General features: G+C 35.1%; 1 protein-coding gene across 5 annotated transcripts in view; it reads left to right on the top strand.

The window, feature by feature from the left end:
* Positions 1-27715, top strand: part of LOC103180617 (exocyst complex component 6) — an 81686-nt gene that overhangs the window by 37770 nt on the left and 16201 nt on the right. For 2 of the 5 annotated variants that reach the window (XM_007896571.2, XM_042336689.1), the window contains exons 15-21: positions 516-625; positions 3300-3411; positions 5527-5661; positions 6244-6423; positions 7234-7263; positions 18195-18336; positions 24254-24327. In XM_007896571.2, coding sequence (XP_007894762.2) covers positions 516-625; positions 3300-3411; positions 5527-5661; positions 6244-6423; positions 7234-7263; positions 18195-18336; positions 24254-24327 — 783 coding nt within the window. Of the gene's footprint in view, positions 1-515; positions 626-3299; positions 3412-5526; positions 5662-6243; positions 6424-7233; positions 7264-18194; positions 18337-20140; positions 20285-24253; positions 24328-27715 lie in introns of those variants that run through there. The other 3 variants (XM_007896579.2, XM_042336690.1, XM_042336691.1) reach the window with 2 other exon arrangements.

The following is a 27715-nucleotide window of genomic DNA, read 5'->3' as shown; positions in this document are numbered from 1 at the left end:
TATATATACAAGGAATACTCTGAACTGATACTCTATTAGGGCATTACTGTGTCTTGTATGTACAATCTCTTGTCCATCTGCATACTTGGACTGTTTAATAAGACAACTTGAGATCTGTTCCACGTATACTAGCCTAACTTAGTATTAAAACTCTGATTTACTGAGTTTAAGTAATAATCAAATCTAAGACCAAAACTCTGGCTATGTGGGACTCACCTAACATAAACCATCAGAGTTAGTTTTATTAAGGTTATGTTTGCTGATTGACTTGATTTGTTTTAACTCCTGCATTACAATAAAATCTTCTAAACCTGTCAAATAAAAAAATATTCTGCAGGTTTTTCATGATGCATTTTTGCAAAGTGCATACAAAATATTTTGATGTTGTGTAAGCTATTTGAAATATACTCATGGCTGTAAGGTAAAAATACTGAGTTTATTGCTGCGAAAACTTTAATTTATTTTGCTTGTGAAGAAAAGGAATTCTAATCAATTATTTTGGCTCTTTTTGACAGAGACCTTTTCCAAAGAGATTCCCAGTGTCTCAATCGGTACCAGAGATCTATAAAGAGTTCAAGGAATTCATTTATGCAAGCCTTAAATTTTCAGAGTCACTGCATCGCAGGTGAGGATAAGATTTTTCTGCCCCTCCACACCCACCCCCACCCCCCACCCCCAATGCACTTGGATGCAAATTTCATACTGCATGATTTGGGAAATTGGAAGCTAAAATCTGTTTGTGAATTTTAAGTTTGTTGCAGCTGTTAGGTACTTGGTTTGTAGATTATGTAAAACTGAAGGAACAGATGGGGAAAGCCAAGGGTATTAACCAATGTAATCCTTCAGTTTTTAAGAATCTGGAGTTGTGCCTAATATGAACTGTCAGCATCAGTATTATTATGGTTATGGATGCTGATTGCCTTGATTTATTTTAACTCCTGCTCTCCAGTACAATTATATTTCTAAACCTGCCAAATAACAAATTCTGTATGTTTTTCACAATGCAAAGTGCATACAAAATATGTTAAAGTTATGGTAATGGTTGTTTTTAGCCTTCTACAAGTTTAATTTCATGTTTTCTTTTTTAATTTTCCTGTAGTTGTATTCTTTAACTTGATTCTAAAGTCTGCTAGTCTTGGCACTAAACTTGCATTTACATGATTTATGTAAAGAAAACTGACCATTCAGTCCATCAAGCTCATTTCCTCAATAAATCATTTACACTTGGCCTATTCAGGTTTTGCTCAGCCCTCGGTATCCTGAAGGAGGCATCAACAAATAAACATCCAAGAAGATAATGCTTTGTGAAATTTCTCCCAATCCCTGGAGAATTGAAATAATCTTAATCCAATTTTGCAACCCACACTTGTAAATCTGTATTCTAAGGATTATTCTTCCAACCCCTTTCATAGGACTCTATACTGTCATTCATTTGTTTGTATCATATATAATATTCAATCCCATTATTGTGTTCCTTTCCGATTTTGGGTTTGCCTGTAATGTAATTAGAATAACCTTTCTGTATACCCTTCATGCAAACCAAGTAACATAGGAGATTCTTGTGAAAATCCTCTACTTACTGCCTTAGCAAGAACTTTTTTTTTTTTACATCTATTATTACCAAGCCAGTTTTCAATTTCGATAGCTAATTTGCTTTTTAATTTTATGTTCCTTAATCACCTGAATAGCCTTGAAGATTCTTGAAGAATTGCTGAATTATGGAGGCATGACTAATATTTTAACGTTTTCCCCAATATGGATTTTCATTGATTTAAAAGTAAAATGGCTCAGCCTTTTTTAAAAAAAATAGTTTCATGTTTTCAAATTATAATACTCTTTTTCAAAGCAATTAAATTATATTGTAGTACCTGTTCGTCCTGCTAGTCTGTTTCACATAGCCAATGTATTTGTTGTATGAATTTTTGACTTATTCCTGACCCAACTGTTCAGCGCCTTGGGACGTTCTCCCGACGTGAAAGGCGTTCTATAAATGGAGTCCTGTAGCTCAGTGGTTAGAGCACTCACTTTGCAAGTGAGAGACCTGAGTTCAATCCCAGACAGGGCGAAACCTTGGGCAAGTTTCCTTACTCCACACGACTAATAATAATCCCTCCAAAACCAAAACCAATAATAAATTGGTCATTTTCAATCTACGACTGTTTATGGGACATTGTTGTGCGCAATTGGCTGCCGCGTTCGCCCACAAATATACAGTCAATTCACTTTACAGTGTGTTCTGTGAAGCGCTTTGGGACGTCCTCCCGACGTGAAAAGCGCTATATCAAATGCAAGGATTATTATTATTAATCTTGTTGTTGTTATCAAACTGAGTTCAATCTGGTTTAATTTCACTAAAATGTTTCATGTCAAATAAAAAAAATTAAATTTAACTTGGAATTTGGCTATTTCTGTGGAGGAGAGAAGCCAATCCACCAGAGATTCAAATCATGGTTTTAACCTAAATTTGATTCAAATGATTTTGGGGCCATTGATACATTTAAATCTCAGGAGATGGGCTTCTTTCTGCACAGTACAGTGGATTAAACAAATTTGGATAATCTACAAGGTGCACTTAATTCTGTACAGCTGCAACCTGAGTGTAAACCAAATTAACTGGGTTGAGGAGGTGGATCTGTTCCACAATTCTTGCAGATCATGGTAATCTTCTTGTTTCAGCTCCACACTTCCAAATTATGCTAAATTATTTGGGATTTTGGGGCGCTTCGATTCCATTACCTTAATTAGCTATTTGCTACTAAAAAAAAATGAAACAAGGAAACCAGCTATAGGTTGCTCAATATTTCAAACAAAAACTTCACATTTGATATTTAACTTATTTGCCACGCATTCCAATGTATCCATATCACTTTGTAGGTTATTTTTTAAATTGTAAAAATAATAGGAGAATAAATAGCATTCACAGATGTGGACTAATTAAGCAGGTAGTCCAAAACGTGGTTAATGTATTTTAATATAACTATCATAAAAGTACAATAAAGCGAACTCCATCGGGCTCACAAACTAATTGTAACTTATTTATTTACTGCATCAGCTACTGCACTTTATGATCCTTACTGATGTAACTTTTGAATTTTTTTTTAAAATCCCTTAAAATAATTCCCTTTTCTCCATTTTAAAAAAAAATCCCTCACTCAATTAACTGTTTAAAAGACCCATTTGCTTTCTTGTCTGCATAATTTTAACACTGTGCATGCTATTGGAAAGGGCATGATCTGAAAGGATCAAAGAAGTTTGAGTACACCCTATGTATGGCGTTGTTAAATATTTCTCATTTACAGCTCAACAGAAATAGACGATATGCTCAGAAAATCTACTAACCTACTGTTGACTCGAACTCTGAGTGGGTGTTTACAAAACCTCATCAAGAAGCCACACATAGGTTTGACAGAGGTATATTTTAACATTGGATTTTATTTCATAAAATGCTGTTTGCCGCAAGAGTTGAACTGAAAAAGTGAAAAATTTTGCTATGCATTGGGAGCAATTTTATCCCAGATTATCCAGACCATATAGGAAGAGAAGACAAATAACCTACAAGGAAGCTCTGTGTTGACCCTGATGGACAGAAGTGTAATCTGTAAAATGTCAAAGATCTGAAGTCTTTACTCATTCTAATAGTAGGTTAGGTGCTAAATGGTTTATAATGGCCTCATTCAGTTCCATACTCCATGGCTGAATCTATATCATGTTGAAATACCAAGAAGTTATACAAAATCTAGTTAAACAATCAAGCTATCTCTAAGAGGTTAGTCTTTGGTTTACTCCATTCAAATCAAATTCTTTGCTATTGTTTATGATGCATACTTCTGCTAGTCTAGTCATGGATCCGTTCCAGCACTGGCTAAGAATTTTTGAATACATCCCTAAAGTGTTTCTACAAATTCTCACCCCTAAAGTGTTTCTACAAGCCAACTTGTTTTCTTTCAAAATGTATGGTAATGCTTGAGCAAATATTTACACGTCTGTTGCCATTAACTAGGAGGTTTTGTAATAACAAAGCTAGTGGTGATCCGATCACGTTGGAGGCAGTTTCACAACAAAGTGAGTTTAACAAGTCTAATAATGGGTTTATATTTAGAACTTATTGTGGAATTTGAAACAGAAAACAAGAATTTCAAAAACTGCAGGGATCTCAAACTAATTTCTCAGAAAATTTCAGTTTCTTAAAGAGAAACCACTTTTACAATGCCCTGGTATTTAGCATGCTGCTCTTTTACTCTGTCCAATCCAACTCCTTTTTTTAATAAACAGTCCAATTAATGGATTCTGTGATGATCGAAGTTTGACTATCAATTTGCTACTTTCCTCAGCATATCATTTCCTTTGACTAATCATTCAAACTGCTTTCACGTGCTGCTGAACTAGTGTTACCTAGTTGGTCTGTTCTTTACTCCTGCCCCCCCACACACACGCACACACCAGACCTGTGTTATGAATTTGTTTTCCTTCCATCTGAAACTGATTTGGTAAAAGTGGCAGAAAATAAAATGTTTTCTGAAAAATACATAATTAGTTTATAGTTTAAATGAAAAAAGCTTTTTCGTTTTTCTTGACATAAAATCAGCTTGTCAAGATTATGTAACCCATAACCTCACCATCCAACATAAACCACTTATGTTTCAGCAAGCTACCAGATGATATTGATTATCCTTTCTACATAAGTGACATTTTCAGAAATAATGCTACAAAAAATGTTTTTAAAGAACCTTTTACACTAGGAACTGAATATGAATACAAAACTAATCTAATCTGGCAGGTCCTGAATATACGCAGTCTGAACAAAACTACAAATTCAGCATAAAAGCAGAGCTTTCATACTTGGCTGAGTGCGATTTTAATATCTGTCTAACTTCACTGTAAATTAGCAAATGGACATTCCACCAGAATAATGTTCAAAAGTTATTGCTGTAAGCAGTACCTGACATCTGTATGCACCTTCTGCCTGGATAAAGGATGGTTGTAAACATGAAATTACTTCATACCAAATTTGGAAAATTTGATTTCTACATTCTCCATGCATAACAAAATACTTGCTGCATAAAATGAAGGAATGAAATGAACTTATAAAATACTTCCCATTTCTGGGTAATGCACATTGTTAAAATCTATAATCCTTACATTTATAGTACCCTTCACATGGAACTCTCGGTTTGGTTTGGATACTCTTAACCATGGGGGGAAAAAAACTTTCACAGTGAAGGACATCTCAAATTGCTAAAGAGGATTTATTGTAAAGTGTAGTGACTGTATTTTGTAGGCTAAATGATTATGAACTTTTACTGTTGCATGTATCCTGCGGGATTTAGTCTTTGCACAATAACTGGGGACAGTACAGTTATTGATACTGACAACAGTATGACTCTTAGGAGCCATGTTATGATGAATTCTCTAGTTCAATGGAAGTTACTTGCCATGAACAGCATTGAATTACAGAGGCGGTAAGTTAGAAAATAAAATGTGAAAAGTGTAAGCAGGGTCTCAACAGTTGCATTTTGTGTTTTGCAGCTTGTGCAGATCATCATAAACACAACACACCTGGAGCAAGCCTGTAAATACCTTGAGGATTTTATAACAAACATCACCAATGTTTCCCCAGAGACTGTGCACACCACACGGCTTTATGGGCTGTCCACATTCAAAGTATGTGTTGGAAATTTGCTACTTAGTTGCTACTGTTTTGATTTTAAGATATGTACTTGGGTCTCAGGCTTATGGATTTCAAGTTTGGCAATAAAATATTCTATTCTAAAAATGTTTTAATATTTCATATATTTTTGGTGCTCACCAAGCTTAGTAGTCCTCCTTTGATGAGAATTGATTGTTTAATTTATAAATGCATGGAATGTTCAACAATCTAATTTATGTTCCGAACAAATGCAAAGCTATTTGAATATCAGAAGATTCAAATTTATCTTGAATTGACTGGTGCCATTTTCTACTTCCTTGTTTACCAGGGTTTTGTAAACACTCAAGTTCTAACACCTTATACACAGTAAATGTTATGCCTCAAAGCTTTTGATATTGCTAAAGTATACCCGAAATGTAATCTAGCCTTTATAAGATGCTATGAAAACAAGATTCCTCAATAAGTTTTGAAATGTCCCATGTTCTTCTCATCCAATTTAAAAATGAACTGAAAAAAATTAAATCCTTCTCTTGAAATTGTTCATTTTGAAATGTGTATAAATCGTGGTGTAACTAATTTAAATGATTTTTGTGCAGGATGCTAGACATGCAGCAGAAGGAGAAATATACACGAAGCTTAACCATAAGATTGACGAATTCATACAGCTAGCTGACTATGAATGGACTATGACTGAACCCAACGGTCGTGCCAGTGGCTATTTAATGGATCTTATAAATTTTCTCAGAAGTACCTTTCAAGTTTTTACACATTTACCTGTGAGTATTTGTATATGAGAATTGGTAATCTTAAATAATGCTGTGAATGTAATTTGTAAGCTTCTTTCAATTGTGATAAGTATCTTGGTCATAAAGCCCCAAACCATTTGCATTTACCTCTGCTACCCTGTTAAATTGTCTTCAAAGTCTTACGGTGGTCTATCATAATTTTAACTGCTGTTAGTTTAAGTAACATTTTAAACATCAGTTCCTTTGTGACTGATTTGCTTGAATGGTATTTCTTGGTAAAATAGTTTAAACAAGCAAACTGACTTTGCTAGCAGAGTATTTTGAATAACTACAAAGGTGGCATTTAATCAAACTTTAAAAATGCCCAGAAAAAACAGAAATATTAGGGTAAGACATATTTGATCTGGCTTTGAGATTTTAAGTTCTTTCCCAATCACAGAAATCTATAATACCTCGTGTGTATTCAATCTTGATTGTGTAATAATAATCCTTTAAACTTATTTCCTCAGATTTCTGGCAGTTGAGTCTTTGGCTAAGTTGGAGGCCAGTACTTTTGACCAGTTTTGCTTCTTTTTACTTTTTAACTGACCAGATTGTGCACACAATCCTAAAGAAGACTGGGTTTGAGTAGTACAAAACGTTTGTTAATAAAATGGATTTATATTGCACACTGTGACCTATGTACTGTGAAGATGTCCATTTAGCAACTGAACTTAAATAATGGCATGCTTTGCTTTTACAGAATACTTTATTTCCTTTAATTATTGGTGTTCACACTTCTTTCCACACCTGTTTACATTTGATTTTTTGTTTTGATTTCCTTGCCGGGTTCCTTCTCAGAATAACGTCAATCACCACGCAGCAATGTCGGTGAGTAGCAGAAGAAAGCATGCACAGGCTAAGAACTGGCTGCAGGCTTATTGCTCAAGTCAAGTAGCCTTCAAATAAATTTAAAAGATTAACGGCTCTAAAAACAGCCCCATCCCTGTTTTTTTTCCCCTTGGTCATTGAACAGCTAGCTGTAAATGACTTTGATAGACTAGAGCAGGGAAAAGTTTGCCGTACAGTGTCATTCAATGTTAGGACTCTGTAGAATAAATCTCTTGACATTATCACTGTTTATGTATAACAGTATTAGCTCGGCACTCAAGTTGGAATAAGCATCTAAAAAGATCCTTCTGCATATTGTTCTTTAGTAATATTGCATCAAAGAACAAATGAGTACCATCAATTTTCATTTTTTAAAACAATGTATACAATTATTACACAGTATGGTTTGTTTCATTTTTAAAAAAATGTAAAATTGGGATACTTCATTCAAGACAACAGTTGCAGCATGCACCAACTTTAAAACCACATCCTATGTGTTTTTGGAATAGACAAAATGCTTGAGATTAAAAAGCTTGGACCACCCAAGAACTTTTTTAAAACTTAATTTTATAAGTTTAAAGATTCTTTGAAAATTAGTTACCTTAAATCCCTAATATTCTGCAGTTGTTGTATTGATTCAACCCCTAAGATAGCTTTTAGGAGTGGGACTCTGAATCAATGCCCTTTTAAATTGAGTCAAATTGACACAATCTATAAGAGTTCTTTGATGGCTATTAAACGATACTGCAGTTTGTGTCCAACTAATAATACTGTGGATTGTCAAAGTAGGTAGTTTTGTGTCAGAAAACAAAATACTGAAAATGTGCAGCAAGTTGAGCATTGAATTACCATACAGAGGCTGATAGATTTGCTCTGTCTTTCTAGTATTATTTCAGTTTTTAAGTTTGTTTTCTTTTGTCCTTAGTTTTATGTCTTTTACGTTTATGTTCTTTGGGCATGTTTACAGAAGAAGCTTGGCTCTGTATTGACTCCACTCTATGTAGTGCAGAAAACAATACAATTCTCAGCTGAAAGTCATGAGATTTTTCTGTGTTAATGAGGGGGTATATATTTTATTGACGTGTGTAATATTACGTATATAAAATAATGTTTTTTATAGGATCTCATTTCCATCTTCAATTCCGCCCCCACCCCCCCCCCCCCCCCACCCCCGATAAGAAATGTCCCAGGACTGAAGTTAATATACTTTTGCAGCTTTTGTCTTCAGATCAGTGTATTTGTAGCTGAAGTAAACATAAGTAACTTAGAAACAGTTTAATTGTTTTTCACAGGTGATTTGACAGTCTCAATATGAAAATGCCACTAAGATGAACTTTAAAAAAGAAACACTTATTCTTGGGCTATATTAATGTATGTAATTGAGATTTGGTTTGAGATCTGTTCTGTCACAGCTGGAATTGCCTTTTGTATATGTTAAGTATAATGATATCATGTTCATTGATCTCAACTTGTGTAGGTAATGAATTGAAAAGCAGCCATTTTACGATCAGTCCAATCCTAACTAAAATGCTGGTGAAAACTTTAAATTGAAGACTATTTAACCTGAGTCTCGTGTTCTAATTGCAGAGTAATGCAATTGAAGATTTATTTGTCGCGTTTGACAAGCTGGTGCTCTGTCTTGGGGGGATGGACATTACTGGAGCTTCTTTGTTTGTGTGAGTGACAGGGAAACTCTCAATGCACAGTTGGTAGCAAGACACTAGAGGGTAGAGGGTGACTCTTAACCACAAGTTAGGTCCAACAACTGTCACTCAAAAACTCACATAGGTTGGCCAGAGAATAGGCTTTGTTATAGATTCCACCAAATGTCGCCTCATGCTGTCTTTGATTGGCACAGCTTGGTAGGGGAGGATGGATGAATCTGTCACTGGCTGGTTAATTGTGTTGCCGGTCTCAGTCTGACAGCAGGTCTTTGACTCTTAAGTGGCTCAATGCAAAACAAATTAGTAGACTGCAGTCGTATTTCTCATTCTGTGTTCTGTGACTGAATGCAGCTCATAAATCATGTTGACTGGCACGAAAACGAATGATGAAAGCCACTTTTTAGACAGCCAGTGCAGATGAAGTATCCAACACTGGGGATATGCCATAGAAAGTCTCATACGTCAAAGCCTTTGGAATTTCTTGGAGCTGAAAGCACCTTTGTGGCAACTGTTTTTTTTAAAAAAAACTATTTTATTGAATTAGTGTTTTATTCTTTTTAGTCACCTCTTGAAAAAATGTTAGGAATTTAAGGAGTTAAATGCTTTCAATTTAATTTTTGCAGTTGTGTTTTGTCACAAAGATGCTGTTTCAGACTGAAACAGCTTGCCTTTCAGTGATTGCAGAGGCAATCAACCAACATAATTCAAATATAAATTTGTTGATGAAAGGCAAGGATGTTCATTTTGTTCACTTTTGAAAAGTTATAGTGAGGAAGTTACGGCTAGTTATGGGAAGATGATCATAATGGGTTTTGAACAGAAAGCCATTGAATATACAGTATAAGGAAATGATAGTAGAGTAGATTCAGTTGATATCTCTGTTGCTTTCTGCTTTGTCTTTGCAAATTGTATCCCATATATCTACGTCTTAATTGTGTGTCCTGCATGCATTATCTTGCATTAGGGTACATTAAACATTGTTGTGTTGTGCATAACCCATTAAATATACAGTATAAGGAGATGATAATACAGTAGATTCAATTGAAATCTGTCTCTTTCTGCATTGTCTTTGGAAAATTGTATCCTATACAAAGAGAAAGAGTTCATAATTCTTTCCATCCAAACTCTTCAACTGCAAATGTAACTACTTACTTTGCAAATCCAGGATGAGTTGATGTACACTGGGATTAGGAGGCGTCCAAGGACCAACTCCCATTATGTTGCCCAAAGCAAGGTTACAACTCAAGAACATTTAATTAAGTTGAAAAAGTTATTCCAATTTGTATAGATCTCTGCTCATGGCAAATATGAACCATGTGTGTTTGAGAAAATGTTAACAGTCATTCCCAGACTTGGTCTTGGAGTTGTGGGGGTGACAAACTGAACTGGTTTCTTTGGAGAAGAGCAGCATGTAATGAGAAAAGGGGATTTGCAAGATAAGGTTTATAATGGCTGACGGGACGATGGTTTGTTTCATTGAATATTAATGTCTATTTAAACTAGATTATAGTACCTCTGTAGGTTTTATACCTTAATAATGTATGGTGTGTCCATAGACATTCACAGTAATTGACTTAAAGTCATTTCCCAGTAAACTTTTTCAGTAAAATTACAATCCGCCTTAGCTTGAACATCATTACAAGTCAAAAATGACCACAGTTGTCTTTGTTGCTTCTGACACAGACTGAGCAAAACAAGTATTTAATAGAAATGTGATAAACATCACCTCATTGACAGGAAAATCAATGATGGCTAATGGAAATTCTTGATTATCTACAGATTTCAAATTTGATCAGTACAATTTCAAACAGATCTCTTGTCTATGTATTTTCAGATAAAACCAACTTTACTTGCTTGTAATGATGCCTTTGTGGCATAAGATGGAGCATTTAATTATTCTTCAGTCCTCTTTCAGTAAGATTAGGATGTATTTTTCACTACAGACTTGGGAGCAACCATATTAATGGTTATTATGATTATTAGCAGTTACCCGACCATTCTACACACACAGGTTCTGACTGTCAACTGATCATTTTGAAGGATCAGCCCTTACAGCTTTCCCATATATATTGTATTTTATCTTGGAGTGACTTAAGGGCAGTAAATCTAATCTTTGGGGCTTCAGATGATGATTATAAGATGTGTGTGCTTTGCTCTAGCTTTGTATGACCTCAGCTGAATGCTTTGATTGGATTAATGCTTTATAAATCATTGCCAGGTATCAATCATTGTATATGTTAGTATAGCACAGTCATTTATATTCTCAGTGATTTAATGCATCCCTTGGAAAAGATTCTGTTTGATTTGATAAATGTTTATTTAAAAAAAGCAGGGAGTAGCAGTGTATGCTTGGATAAAAAGACTGGTTAAAAGCTTCAGTGATGAGGTGGACATTTCATTCAGCTTACTGTATCTGAAATACCAGTCATTTGTAATGCACATTATTTGGGAATTAACTAACCGACTGGTCTCATTTGTATCTGTCTTTAAAGCTTCATGCACCGCTACTGTAATTACTTCAAAGTTAAAATCTTGCTCTTAAATTGAGATCTTTGAAGAAATTAAAATTTAGATCTGTTTGAGTATTAAAAACTAGTTGAATTATGTCTTAATCAACAAAGTTCCTTGCCCTTGGTTATGTTGAATCTTAGGATGGTTATCGATCATAGATGACATGCTGTAGTTAAATCAATTTGATCAATTGCATCATTCCAATTTTTCGTTGCCTGTGACTGACACTCAGTTTTACAAACACAATAAAAGTAGATGTTGACTGTCTGTTTATAATGATTGAAATGTCAGCTTATCATGATTTAAAACATGAATGGATTTGAATTAAAATTTTATGATTTAGGAAATGCAACTGATATTGTTGGAAATGTGTAGTTGCAAGTACAATCTTCTTGCAGACAGTTTTTTTTTAATGAACAGATGCTAGCTTGGCTGTTTTATAATAGATATTAAAACACTGATATTCACCATATGGCCTATGGGTCATTTGCATTACATCTCCCCTTCACCTGTGGCCCTCAACAGACTGCGGTCCCTTGTGTCTCAGGGACTCCTTTCACAGCTTGACTGCAATTCAGTGCTGTTTCTTTCCTGTTCATGTTCTTCAGTGAGAGAAGGCAAGAGCATATTAGGGGAGGAAGGAACTTCCTAGTATTTGTAAAGTAAGTGAAATGATTCTTTGAACCAAATAGGACTGATGATTTTCATCTAAAATCTTTGGGTTCTATTATCTGTTCTCTTTTTTATTGGGAAAATACTTGCCCTCTGCTTAGCAACTGACCATATTGACACGAAATAAAGAGTCCATTATGCCCACATAACCGAGATACTGTTCTGTGGTGTAATATTTTCTATTGTTGGACCAAGACTGAAAATTAACCTCATTTAAGATACTGCTTTAGATATATTGGTGACCTCGACTTTTTTAGGGAATAATCTGCATTACAATAATAAGTAAATAAAAATCTTACTATTAAATTCCAGATCAGTTGTTGTTCTGACTGATAGCCAGTCAAAAAAAAAAATCAAGTCCTGGATGAGTTTTAACTTCTTTCAGTGAAATGTAAGACTGAAGCTGTCTGTTTGGTTCTTGCGAATGCCTTTGTATCCCTGGTTTTGACGCCCATCATCCTCCTGGACTGTTTGCTAAGATGCTGAGCTGTTTGATCCATAAGTCAATGCACAATCATGTGGTTCTGCTTGATCCCCGGGTGCAATTCAAACTCTCCACATCTAGTCCATTGCTAAGACTTCCTTTTTCTAACTTGTGACATTTTCTATTTAAACACTCACCTCACTCCTCTGCTACTGAAATCCTCATTCATGCTTTATCATATCCAATGCTCTCCTCACCAGTCTATTTGCTGAGCCCCAACTTATCCAAAGCTCTCTTCCCATGTTCTCTCCCACACTTGGGACCTCAACACATTCTTAACCTTGTTGAGCTTCATTGGTTACCAGTACCCCAGCAGATTGATACTAACACTTTGTCCTTGCCTTCAAGTCCCTTTGCAGTGTCTCCTTTCCTGTTTATGCTGTCTCTTCATAGATCCCTTCTGGTCTTGATATGTGGGTGTGTTATGAATCATGACCTGTTCAGTGTAGAGAGATCATTGGAGATGTGCGCAAATTTTCAGTTTTGTTTTTGTTTCCCATCTTGAGAAATATTCATGCACCAGGTTTTCAGTATAGAAATCAATACGTCAAGCAGTGGTTACGTTGATCTGTAAATATAATTGTACGAAATTCAATGTAACACAAGATTTATTTTGTAGATACAATCAATTATTTTTTCTAATCTCTCTTTCTTCTCCCAGCCACATCCCAACTAATCTGGCATCCTGTACTATGTTCCTTGTGCTCCACTATCTTAAATCTCCAATTTACTTTGCTCTCAAATCATTCATAACAGGATTGATCAAGCTGTGGGCTAAATGGACCAATGTACTGGTTCACATTGTTAAGGCCTTGATTTTAAAAGGAAATGTAGTTTCATTATTTATCAACATATTTCAGGTGTATTTAAAAACAAATGTAACTGAGGACTTGGTTTCTTTTTGAGATGATGTTACAGTCATTTAAAATCAACAACAACAAATTATGTTTGTATAGCTCCTTCCCATCCTCTTGACTGTTCAGTGTATTCTGTCAAAAACACTTTAATAATGAAGATCTTAAACACTACAGCATGATAGTTTCTGGATAAAGAAATTCCTATTCATATTTGAAGACCGAAATGTTGCTCATATTTGGTATTCATTATAATAATTTTGAATATGCTTGCATTTTATAAATTGAATGTTAGAATTTTGGTTGACAGCCTATTAATCTGCTTATACAGTTATTACATTATATAGGCAGAATAAATAGGACATGGAGCTGATTTGATGGAGCAGTATGTTGCACTAAAATGCTGTACGTGTTCCATTAAATTAAAATGACATTTCCATTAAGTATCTCAAACCTATTACTCTGTAATTAAATGAATTGTGGCTATTGATTTTTAGCTTCCTTTTCCCATTCATATTGATATTGCTTAGGGAGTAGAACTGAATGTCTTTCAATTTGATTAATATTGTGTTCAGTGTCTCCTAGGCATCCTTACTTTCATTGTCTTGTGTTCATTGTTTGTTCATCTTTTAAATTGAGTTTTCTGCTGCTGTTTCAGTTTTGTAATGTCTTCAATTAAAGCATATCATTGGGTTTCTGGTTTCTTTTGGTTTCAATTGTCAAAAGATTACAAGTTAAAATATTTATTGTAAAATATTTAGGCTTTTTTTACCTCCCTTATAGAAAGAAAGTGTGTGTGTGTGCATTCACACCCAGCACATTGTTTGGTTTGAAGGATTATTACTGTACTAGGGGTGGTTTGATGAATGAGGTTTAAATCTAAGAAGGAACAATTGGCTAGCAGCTTTTTATTCCTTTATATACTACAGCATAACAAGTGGAATATATTTGTCCAAGTGAATATTACAATTTCAGCTAGTAGTAATTTATAGCCATGCATATATTTTCTGAATTTCAATAGTTAGATGCCAAATATAAATTATTGGTATGCATCTGGTCTCCGGATTGAATTAAAAATGACAGTTTTTTTCTTTGTAATGATAATAATCCTCGTATTATAGCGCTTTATCACGTCTTCAAGACTTCTCAAAGTGCTTCACAGGTTATACTGTAAAGTGAATTGATTGTATTTTGTGGGCGAAACGCACTGTACAGTTAGATGAAATGACAATCTGTGAACAAATGATTCCAAGAAGTATGGTTTATGTGGCTGTCTTAAACTTAAGGTTCCGAGAGTGTGATAGAAATCATCCTTTCAACATGGTTTCATCTATTTTAATTAATCCCTACAATAATAAAAATAATAATAAATTAATAATAATCCTTGGTATTTGGTATAACTCCTTTTTACATCAAAACATGTCAGAGTACTTTAAAAAATACACAATCATATCACAGAATACTTTGTAAACTAGGTTATAGGTTTTAATGTTTTTTTAAAAGTTAGGTTGCATTTCGACTGAACATTGACTGTGTGATCAGCATAAAATAGCTAAGCATGAAGTTTGTATACACATTGAAAAGAATCACAGTAATTGTGAAATAATAGTTGTTGGTGTGCTGATAAAAATCTAAGATGTGTCATGAGAATGATGGTGTCATTTATAACTAATGAATATGAATATTTTTGAAATCAATAATGAATGTTAAATGTTTTCATTGCTTCCTTGCCACACAGTAGTGCTGAATCTAACAAATGCACAAACGAACATTTGGTTTAGATGGGGGTGGGGGGGGGAGTCATGTTGCAGGATGCACTTTTTCAGTTTCATATTTATGGACAAGAATGCAAAGCTTTTATCATTGTTTTAACCATGAATAGCTTAAATAATTAGAGAAGTTCAATTAGCAGTTGGCTCTTGAGATCTGCATTTAGAGAAAGTAGTGATGGGTGAAATGATGCCATGGGGAAATGCAGAGATAAGAAGGAATGTTTTGGAAGAGCCTGCAGTTCCTAGTTAAATATTTTCTTGTTGAGAACGTGACTGGATTTAAAAAAATCAACCAGCCTCTACTACACCAGTAATTGTCAGAATTAATATCTGAAATATTGAACATAGCCACTGTACTAATCCAGTGTATTAAAATATAATGGATATTGAATGTAAAATTTGGTTTCATTTCCATGTACATTCTGCAGTCAGCCTTGCTTTACAAATTAAAACTGATATGTAGTTAAGCATTGTACTTAGTAAAATTAATATGAACTTAAGGTTGAGAAATAAATAACTCGCCTAGGATAGCAATATTATTTTTGTGGCCCTGATTGCACTTTTTGTTAATCAAATTATTTTAATCAGTAAATAATCTTTTATTGTTTATGTGATTACCAAATAGCTATTGTGAGCAGGAACCTTCTTTTATGTGCCAATTAATGTGCCCCACAAGCTCAGTACAAACTATTGTTTAAACCTGGGACTTTCCAAGTCTGTGTAGTTGTTTCATGTCAGAAACAACGTAAGTGACTTGATTACGGCTGTTGGGAGCTGTTCATTTTTTTTAAAAAAGCGTATTCTGAATGTTTTATTCAGGACTGGGCAACAAGCCTGGTTGTTTTGATAAACTGGAATGTGTGATAATGATTTATTGCTTCTGTCATTTCTGCCATTTTCCTGGCTGTTGTCTTCTGTGCGTCCATTTGTGTGAGTGTTAACAAACTGATATGTTTTCTAGAATAGAATTCTAAAGCATGTTTTTTTTAAAAAAATGCTGAATAGATGGGAGGAGAAACAAAACTCAAAATTAAATCCAATCGCCTGGATTGACCCTTGACTATATAAAACAAACTTAATACAGAGGATTGTAATTTGTTAATTTCCCAGTTGTGCATTAATTCAAATTGTCGGGTCTGAAAATTTAAGAGCCAAATATTTGAAAGTTTAAGTAACTTAAGAATATATGGGGGCTATCTTCCAAAATGTTTTGCTGAAACTTCTCGGACTGCTGAGACTTTAAATTAATGGAGTGAAACTTAAGATCGCCAAAATGCGTTGCATGTTTGCATTTGGTGCTACTGACAAAGAATTGAACAGGTTACAGGTCCCACACCTTTAGCTGGCATGTAACGATGTGGAAAAAAATACATTTTGCAAACTGCAAATTGTTTTACAGTTGCTCTATCTGGGGTTTTGAAGTCACCTCATTTTTACTAATTCTATATATGTTAGTGCTGGACATAATTTAAACAGAAAATGTGTGTGAAGATCAGACAGCACCCAAGGTGAAATGCTTGCCTGAAAGAGTCATACAAAATATAACTCTAATGTAGTTGCTGTGCGTATTTAACTTTGACTGATTGCTTAGGGTATTTGTTTGACCAGCATGGTTTGACAATATTAAAATATGCGTTAGTCTTGTACTCATCAAGGTAGCTGTCATAATAGTTAATATAGAAACAAAGATGCTTTGAAAGCACTAATCACCTTCATTTTCAACTGGTTGGGATAGTGAATGGAAGTGTATTTGAAGTGAAATGATGCATGTTGCAGGATATCGGGAGTTTCATTCAAAATGCATTGTTCAGGGCTACGTTTTCATGAAACAAAGGCATAATTCATGCCTTTAAGAGGCTGGAAGAATTTGTCGATAAATTTTTGGACTGGTTGAGATTAAAATGTGGTGGCGTATCGGCCTTTTTTTTACAAAAAAGTTGTACAAATTAATTCATTGAAACTGAGACTGATTCAATCTAATTTGAACCATTTTTTCTTAATATCTCAATTCTGGCATTATCTATACTTAATCTTCTAATGCATAAATGGAAGTTGTTACTGGATTAATGGAATGTCAGTCTAGCATGAATATCTGGGTATATAAATTAGATAGTTGCATCTTACATGGCTTGGGACAATGGATTCTTCCAGCCCTGCTTTATCTGGATTATATCTTGTTTTATCTCCCTATCATCTAATGATGACATAGTATTGTGGTGTGACAATGTATTGCATGATTATAACCCTTAATTTATTTTGAATTTTATAATTTACACAATTGTTACTTTGAAAGTATTGTTAAATTTGAACATGGAATTTTGGTCATGAAGCAAAATAGATATTCAATTTTAAAACTACAAACTTTTTTGCAAACTTTAGAATCCAGCACATAATGCACATCCCAGCAACAGCTGCTGAATTGAGCAGATTGTACAGAGCAGGAGCAAGCTAGTTAAAATGTGTCCAATAAGTCTATACTGTAATTTTATCATTACATTATCCAGTGGTAAAAGTTATATTCTGCTTATGATTTAGTGTATCTCAAATGTTGGGATGCCCTTAAAAAGGCAATGCATTTGCTGGAAAATGTTTTTTTCATGCACATTTTTGTTTTATCCATGCATTTTCACATTTACATCAAAATAAATTATTTGTATGATCAGTATGTTGTGTTTTTCCTAAATGTATCCCATCAATAGAAAGTCGCATTTCAGTGCTTGTTTTAAGTTTTTAAACCCTTTGAGGACAAGTTGCATCATAACAAATCTTTTGATACGTTAAATGTTGACATTTGTTCAGAACACCATTTCTTAATACCATTTGTTGAAAAGAATCAGCATGCTTTGGTTGAAAAATATTCAGTCCTGAAAGGGTTAAATAAACTTGTTATTTTAAACCAATTATTTTATATGTAATGTGTGTCGCTGCTCTCTGATCTCTGGCAGATGTAATACAGTGCTGCTCTTTTTTCCAGGGAAAGGTAGCCCAGACAGCCTGCATGTCAGCCTGCAAGCACCTATCTACATCCCTGATGCAAATGCTTTTGGATGCAGAGGTGAAGCAGATAAGCATGGGAGCCATTCAGCAGTTCAACCTGGATGTCATTCAGTGTGAATGTAAGCAGAACTTATTTAGCCTAATGGAGTTCAATTACAGATTTTAACCTCATTAAATTGGTCATACAGAGTTCATGCTAATGCCAGATGTGGTAAATCTCAGTTACGAGAGTCAAATGCTTGCAGGCTTAAGTGATCTCAATAGCAGGGGTGAGCACATGTAATGATAGAGCTTTACTACGATGGGGCAGGGTAGTGACCTAGCTAATGGGATTTTTTTCCATAGTTTTACTGAAAGTAAATATGATTGCTGCATTCGCAGACAACAGCTGGTGTTTCCTGTATTTGAAGGATTTGAAATTCTGAGTGAGGATAAAATCATTGACAGATATATTAAAATGAAATACCCAAATTACAAAATCATTTATGAGAATGGATGCTTCAGTATTTCAATTCATAACTAGAATATCTGTATGGTTATTTTGAAAATTCATTAAAAAAAATTATTGTTTCGATGTTTATCAATATTTCATGTTCTCTGACATACTATGTTCCTATAAGGGTAGTAGTAGAGGATGCCAATCTGATTTGCCCTCTTGTCACAAGACAGTGCCACAGTTCATGGGAGAGATGGGTATAATGAGACTAGAGAAAATTGGAGGGAGAGTCATTCTACCCCTCCCAGTCACTCATGCATATCCTCGTTGTAAGGTTAAAATCCCATTGTCAGATGACCGTAAGCAGGTTGTATGCCTCCTTTCTTTATATTGGATGGGAGAGCCATCAAAATCAGAAAGATCTTGGAGTAAAATAACCTCCTTGAGATGACGGTTATACTTGCTGGAAACCATTTGTACAAGGATGTACAAACTCAATTCCTTAAATTGCCAGTCAGAAAATCATCCCTGAAACTAATCAAAGACCTACCATTAGAATTAGATTCTTAAGGTTTGTATTAATACTAGATGGGATTCCTTCTGGGACCACAAGGTGTCGTACCAGGACCCAAGTCAGGATTGTGTCAGTTTGGTTCTTATAAAAAAGTATAACCTTTGCTTCTATCCTTGATCCAGCCATAAAATAAAATTAACTACAATCTTTCTTTGATTATCAGTGCATTGGTAGCCTAATTGATACAAAACCACATAGGCCAGAAGTTAGCTTATGGTGCAGGAACATCAGCAAGAGTTGGAGAGATTATCAAATAAATGTAAACAAAGTGATTCCCTAAGTTTATTATTTTTGAAACATGTAGGTTGTAAGAGGAAGAGAAGGCTGAGGGAAGTAACAATTTACAAAATTTGCGGTCCTGGTACAGAATTAATTGAGAGTTGATAAGAGATAGTGTGGTCAATCGTCATTCAAAAACTACGGAAGAAAGAACGTGTTGAATGTTATATCAGTGCTTAGGTAGGAGAAAGAAAGTAAAGCAATGATCATAGTCTTTTTCATATAACAGAGAAAGACAAAATGAAGGAAATGGAGATGAGTGAAGGATTACCTGTCAGACAGTGAGCTTTTTCCTCTCTTCTGTACAACAGCTTTGAAGTTTTTCAAGATTTGGAGTATATTATTGATTCTTTAATAGATTTAGATTTTATTAAAAGGTGGGAGAATTGAGAATAAAAATATCTTTTTAGCACAATTAGCATTTTGAACTACAGTCTTTGTATAGAAAGTTCAAGCATGGTTTGAGGAGCCTTTGTTACAGTTTCATTAACATTATACAAATGTATGATCTGGATAGAAAAAATATTTACTTAAGAAATGGTATATATTCATTCCCATTATAGAAATAGCTGGTAAAGAGTAAAAACCCTTTTAGTTTATCTTTTCCTAATATTTTATTGTGTTTATTTTTCAGGAAAAAACATTTATTATGCATACAGTATAATTCTCGTGCTAAATCAACAGGAGTAGCTAAAAGTAAAATTCCCTCAAAATCGGACATGCCATTTCTAACCCTTCACCTGCATAAACCTATATTTAAGTTTTAGCAATATGCCCCAAGGATGGCATTAACCTGTACTTAGTTTGCACTGCTACTTTCTTTTGTGCAATCAACAAAACTTCACCTTTGTGCTTTGGTGTTATATAGGGGGGAAAAGGTGTTATTTCGTCATTGATTTATCAGTGTTCGTTTGTAAATGCATTTTAAAAAAAAGTAAAGTTTGAATATAATTTGACGTGAGTCAAAGTGTTGTGCTGTGAAAGTATTTAAGTGACCAATGAGCGGACTGGTCCTCAGAGTTTGAAAATTTTCAGCTGTATGTAATAATCCTTGCATTTGATATAGCGCTTTATCCCGTCTTTGAGATGTCTCAATATGGGACAAATTTGTGTTTAAATTAATTGCTGTAGATTTGTGAAAAGGATTGTACATGGCTAACAGTGTGGATTTTACTGTATGCACAATGCAAATAAGCTTTTTGACTAAAGTAATACCTCCATATGATTTTTTTCAGTGAAAAAGCATAATTGTACTTTGCCTAGATGTTAGCAAAAGCTGCATTGAAGTACTTAGAATAAATGGAAATTTTCCACATTATTTCTTTAAAAAAGTACTGTAACATTTTATACATTTAGGAATGACTTGAAGCAAATGTAGATATTTGAGAATGTACTGTTTTAACATCCGATGTCATTTCTTTCAAATTAATTTGTAATACTTTTATATAAATTTACTTAAATTGAAAAAAAAGTGTTCTACTAGTTGCCTGTATGCTTTATGGTTCCTTCATTGTTTCTGTAAGATGCACATTCCAGACATCACTGTATTGCCTGTGATTTAATGTTTTGAGTGTATCGCTCTTCTCCAACATTATATATGACATTTTCAGGATTAATGGTCATATCAGTGACATTTCCATTAGCACTTTTGTGTGCAAATAACTCACAAATGGCAGGTAGCTTCCTACTGTAATTGATAAATGTGCTAAGAGTTTAATTTACACCAATGGTATCTTTTAAAAGTTCCATTGTTTATATATAAACTAAATTTAATTGTGCTGTTTTGTGAATAGTGTTGCTTTATCAGTGTAGAGATTTCAACAAAATTATTTTATTCCCTCCCTAAAATGCAAATCTGCTCAAGTATGATTTATGTTCATTCTATTCAGAAAGGTGAGACTGGTAAAGATCAACTCAAAAAATCACTTTGGGTCATTGCTTTCCTTTTTTCCTTCTTTATTATCCCTCTATTGCAGTCTGACTGGCTCCAAGGTGACCTGTTTGGCAACAGAATGTCAGAATTATGTCAACCCTCTGTGTTACACTCAGTAGTCTTGTTTGTGAGTCAGGCAGGTCTGCAGTATTCCAAGGCACTGCTGATGACAGACCCGCCAGCCTGGCTTGTCAGCAAGACTTCTGGGGCAGATAGTCCCTGGGGGCTGCAAGCCAAAGCCCTAACAGGTAGCATGGTCCTAGCTATATGAGCAGCGGAAGCACACCAGACAGCATTCACAATAGCAAGCTATGAGGTTGTAGTTGGTTAAACTCCAGTGGACCCCCAAAATCTTATTTGCCATCCCAATATTTTCCAGAAATAGGTAAGCAGGCTGCATCCCTGCAGGGAAATAATGCACATTCCATTCCATCCTAGGTGGCATGTATATGTGTTAGTTTCAACTGTAACAACTGTCTTTGCTATAAATAGTCACACTTCAATATTTGTAATTGTGTAAAATTTACCAGTTCTTTCAATGAAGATCTAAGAAAGAGAATCTAGGCATTGTAAACACCTCTGGATAGTGAATTAAAAATTGAGCATGATTGCTGCAGAGATTTTCTGAAATTCAGATCTTCCTTTTCTCTGAAGTGAAGAAATTAACAAACAAATAAGATGTGTGCTCTGGCTTGGTGCACTTGTCTAATTTTTTCCGCCACCTTTGTGGCATCTATTCCATTGTTTTGTCTAAGCTTGCTTTAGCTCAATAAGTCCAACACAAAAATAACTTGGATTTATATAACGCCCTCCATGCCGAACGGTGTCTCAGAGCGCTTCACAGTAACGGATCCCGGGACCAAGCCAGGGGGAGGGGAGGGAAGGTGACCAAAGGCGCGGTCGAAAAGAAAGGTCTTCAGCAGAGACCTGAAAATGGGAAGAGAGGGAGCGAGACGAAGGGAGTGAGGAAGGCTGTTCCAAAGCCTCGGGGCATAGTGGCTGAAGGCACGGCAGCCAAGGGTGGAGTGAAGGACTCGGGATGAGGAGGAGGCCAGACCCGGAGGAACGAAGGCAACGGGTACTGTTTTGAGGAGAGAGGAGGTCAGAGAGCTAAGGAGGTGCAGAGGAGTGCAGGGACTTAAATACAAGGGTGAGGATCTTGAAATCGATCCTTAATATTAATAATAACACACAATATTAAATATAATTTAATAACACACAATATTAAATGCTTTGGAATATACCAGCCTTTGTGTGCGTTGCCCTTGTTGATCGTTGTTTCAGGGCAGAAATTATATTGCCTAAATCAGTCAAGAGTAGGGTTAGGATAATACATTACTGCTCGTGTGTGGGAGGGGGGTGGGAGTGGTAATTAGCAAATTAGCAGAATACAAGGTAAGTCTCACCGCCCTTATGAGACTACCCAATAATTTCCTGATTGTGATGTGTCAACTCCAATTATCAGAAAAACACCAATCCGCTACTGGAGAGGAAAGGACTGGGGACTTCAGCCAAATTTGTTCCCTCCCAAATACCAACCGTCTTCATCTACATTGATTTATTCTGTTTTGATTGCTGACATAGTTTCATAAATATAGTTCTTAAATAATATTCTTTTGCTTACTTGCATTTTTCAACTTAAGAGGGTGACTGATTTAAGCAATTTAATTTCCAATTATCATTGCAAATGTACCTACTATCAACTCTTTAATTGTCTTGAGTATTGGATGTGTATTTGCCAGATGGGCATTAATTACTCAAATTAAAATGATTTTTATCAATGCCATAGTGTTTTTATGTGAGAATCAAAAACTTTACCAACGAGATGAACTGATTTGCAATTCTAACAGAAAAGCTTGCCATACAATGTCTGATTCTAATACTTCCAAACTGTCCATTTCCTTTTCATTATTTTAAAACCCTCTTGAACACTCATATTTATAAATTCCATTATTAGAAACGTCTTGCATTGCAAGTACAGACATTCCAGTTAAGTACAGATTGTGATGCTTGGAGCATTCCACCTGTTGTCTGCATGTTAAGCTAGTTCCCACCCTACTGTCTGTCTTTAATTGCTGTTTGGCTAGAGGTAGGATTTTTATTGAACAGATGCTGTAACAAAGCAGATGTTTGAAAATATGTTGACAGCCATGGAATCAGTATTTTCTCAAAATACTTTTGTAATCATTCACCCTTAGGGCCAAGAAATTAAAGTGAAAAAATTGTCTAGCCTTGTTTGCAGCACATAACTTTTCACACATGAACACTAACATGTAGTTCAGTGGTTAGAGCACTCACCTCACAAGCGAGAGACCTGGGTTCGATTCCCGGCAGGGCGAAATGTTGGGCATGTTTCCTTACTCCACATGCCTGTGTTTACCTAGCAGTAGGTAGGAACCCGGTTGTTAATAGTCTCTCAAGAAAAAAACCCAATGATAATTTGGTAACTCAATCCATGACTGTTTGTGGGACATTGCTGTGAGCAAGTGGCTGCTGTGTTTCGCCTGCAAATATACAGTCAATACACTTTACAGTATATTCTGTGAAGCACTTTGAGACTTCTAAAAGAGGTGAAAAGTGCTATATCAAATGCAAGGATTATTATTATCCTGTGGTGTAAACTGACTACCATTGGGTAACATTGGTGTATTACAATTGCAATTGAATTGAGGTTAAATGTATACAAACAAACTGAATATATGTGACCTTTCTTTATAATAATTTAACGTTCAGATTTATTTGCCTAAAAATGTTAAATAAAATACTTTAAGCTTCTGACTCACTAATTATTTTTGCTCATCATCTTGCCCTCAGTGTTTGCAAGCTCTGAACCCGTGCCAGGATTTCAAGGGGACACCTTGCAGTTAGCATTCATCGATCTCAGACAAGTAAGGCTTTAAGATTATTTTCTCTTGATGAGTGATGCTGAATGAAGTCAGTGGTAAAAGGCCAGCCCTTGAAACTGCGTGCTAATTGGCTTACGTTATTTTATTTTCAAGAAACTGCTATGTCCTAATCATCTTTGCTGGATTATAATACTCTGCGCCATGACAAAAGTGGGACCTACTATTTGTGTATTGCCCACAAGATTCTTCAGTGAATTCTGATGTGCAGCTCCATTTTCTTCTTCTGATGTTTAATGTGTATTTTGATACTCATTGTATCAAATTATGTCTGTTCGTTTTGAACACCAATCAAGTGCATTCTCAATTAACTGGTATTTGATTATTGATTATTAGTAGCTGTAATTATTAGTAATTATTAGTGATCTACTTATTAGTAACTAGATATATATTTTTAGAGTAGATAATATGTGAATCTAATTTTGATTGGATGGGGACATACAAAGACATTCTTATTCATGTACCATCGTCATTTTGGAAAACCGAGTTTGAAGTGGTTCTTACCTTTTTATCATTTGCAGTTGGAAAAGGGGCTATCACATGTGGCACTGAGCTATACAGACCTGAATAGTTTAGGTTTCATTTCAAGTTTGAGCTGAGTTAGATGTTCTCAGGCAGGGTAGCAATGGGGTAGAATAACTGGCCTCAGTGCACCTGAATTTGGTAGTAGACATTCAGCAAGAGATCCTACTGTTGATCGCTATCCAGTGACAACTCTTGGAAAGTGTACATGTGAAGACAGGTTTGGGCATCAGCATTGATACAGCCCATGGTCAAATAGCCTGTTGACACTTGCTTTCGTGGCTCACAAAAATGAGGAATAGCCTCTGGGTGAGGTACCTGATGGCTGCCAGTGCCTGTGGAACTTTACTCCAGCAACAGTCAACACTTTCTACAGAAGAACATGAAAGAGGAAAAAATGCAAAAAAAAAATTAGCAGTTGAAGAGGGTTGTGTAACTTTGCTGAATTTGAAAAGTAAATAGGTGAGCGTGTTAAGATTTTTTAAATGTTAATTTAAAAATCATTTTGATTGAAGTGTGAAGTATAGAGATGCTAATTGACATTAAGCTTATACATTTTCCAAGAATAAGCCAGTGATGTCCATTTTGATGTTAACTCTGGCAGGGAAGACAGGAGAAAATGCTTCCTGTTTAAAGTGTTCCTTCTAGCTAATCTTTTTAAATGGCTGTTAGTGTTACTTGAATGGGTAAGATTGTTAGGACGGAACAGTATGCTCTTACAACTCAGTTGAAAATTTTAAATCTAGATGTTTTTCTTAATATTTTAATATTTCCTTGATCTTCCTTCAGGAGAGTTCAAATATCTCCATAAAATTTAAATCTAAAAGTTGGAATTTCGCAGCTGAACTTCCCCTGAAAAGACTGACAGATTTAATTTTGTATTACCATTTTTCTTGTAAATAAGTTAGCTTATTCGAGAAAACTAACACTAAGTATTCACCAATTAAACTTAAATAAAACTACTTGATAATTTTATTAAATGTTGACCTGTGTATTTAAGAAACTTATATGCTAACCATAAAGCTTAGTTAAACTGAACTGGCATATCAGTACACCTGGTATTTTATTTGTGATTTATAATTTTCACAGTGGGCATATTTTCAGTTGAAGTACTGTATTCTAGTGAAATGAAAGTGAATACATTACTGTGACTGCTGGGTAACGATCGCTATCTTGAATCAGAATAAAATCTGAGAAAGGAAACAAATACCATGCTAATAGCTTCAGGTTTGATCAGATAACCAAGATCTTACTTTTATTTTCAGTCCTTTCCCCAATTCTCCATCCATCAATATGTGAACATGGGATGCTTTAGATTAAACCTTGCTCTTTTGTTTGTTGTGCAACAGCTTTGGAGCAGTGTTCTCAAAGGGGATCGTGGATTTTTCCATTAATCAGGCAGCTTGAAACATCTTTCAACTTCACTGCCTTGTGAGTGACAAAATGTTGGGAATGCAGAAGGACACAGGCACTTGTGTAAATCAGCACCCACCTGCACTAGAAGTACCATGTGCCAATTTCCCTGTCATGCAATCCTATGATGCATTTATTTTTTAATGTGATAGATGACATTTCTTTTCAAACAGACTGTGCAGGAAACGGTGCCTTTTATCAGGAACTTCTCTGTTGGGTCATCTGGCTGTTTCATGTACTGTTCTCCAGTTCGAATTTGATACTTTTCCATGCCTTCGAGGTTATGAAAGATAAGGAAGTGGATCCAGTGGTCAGGTTTTACCTGCCCACCCTGACTGTGCCCTAGGGTTAGACTCCTGATACTAGCACCGCTTTAAAGAAGAGTTGATGACAGGTAGAGACTGATACCAAGGAAAGCCTGAACCAAATCAAAGCTAAAAGGCAAAAGGCTTGGGATTGGATGAGAGACTGGGGCTAAAAGATAGATCAGCAGGATTGCCCTTTTGAGAAAAGTAGATGACCCGAGCTCGAGAGGTCATGATCCCACTGCCAATCACTTGATCACTAATGGAAGTTAGTTGTCTCTAACAGTTCCCTTTTTCCTTACTTCAAGGCTGTGGATGGGCAGAATTATTTAAGATAGGTTATGGGAACATGTATGCTGTTAATGCTTGAAAAAAAACTAATGAAATAACATAACATCCTAAGAAGCCAAACTATTGAAATCTGCATCTTGAAGAAATATTATTTCAATTCAAATTGTAACTAAAGAATATTTAGATGTTGTGTAAAGATTTAGACTGCATTCAAAATTGTACTGTTGGCATTTTAAACAGAGAAGCATCTTTCATGCAAAATTGCCTACTGTTAAAATTAAAATGTCTGTATGTGTGTATATATATATATCATATACATGAGAAAATTTCTAATTTTGCCAACACACTGAAACTTTTGCAGGTAGCTATAGTATTTGTTTCAGAGAGTGTAGGCAAATCTTTCAAGTGATACTAATCAGTTCCTCCTACAGAGCTTTATTTGTTGTGTAAACATTTTGCAATGTATAATGTCATGGAAACAAAATGCAAAGTGTCAGTCTTAGTAACAGTTTTTAAATCTTCATTCTGATTTTAGTTTTCAAGTGAAAGAATGGGGAAATGAGCAACAAAATTGACTTAAGACACGTTTTAAAAACAATTGGAGTGAGGGGCATTAGAAATGAAGACCTGACTGCATAATGTTTTTAGTGGTGGTGAGAGGGGCTGATCCTAATTTCACTGGAAGATGGTTTTGAACGGTTCCTTGCAACAGACACTCCATTTGAAAGAGGATGTGAAGTATTTGCAGGCAAGAGTAGTAAATGAGCAAGTCTTAGATTAGCTACTTTACCTTCAGTTGCCTTCAGATTCTCACTTGTGTCCATAAAAGAGGTAGAGGGAAA

The sequence above is a fragment of the Callorhinchus milii genome, unplaced genomic scaffold (assembly GCF_018977255.1).
Source record: "Callorhinchus milii isolate IMCB2004 unplaced genomic scaffold, IMCB_Cmil_1.0 Scaffold7, whole genome shotgun sequence".
Classification (NCBI taxonomy): Eukaryota; Metazoa; Chordata; class Chondrichthyes; order Chimaeriformes; family Callorhinchidae; genus Callorhinchus; species Callorhinchus milii.
The sequence above is the reverse complement of the archived record's forward strand: the minus strand, read 5'-3'. Positions and strand labels throughout refer to the sequence as shown.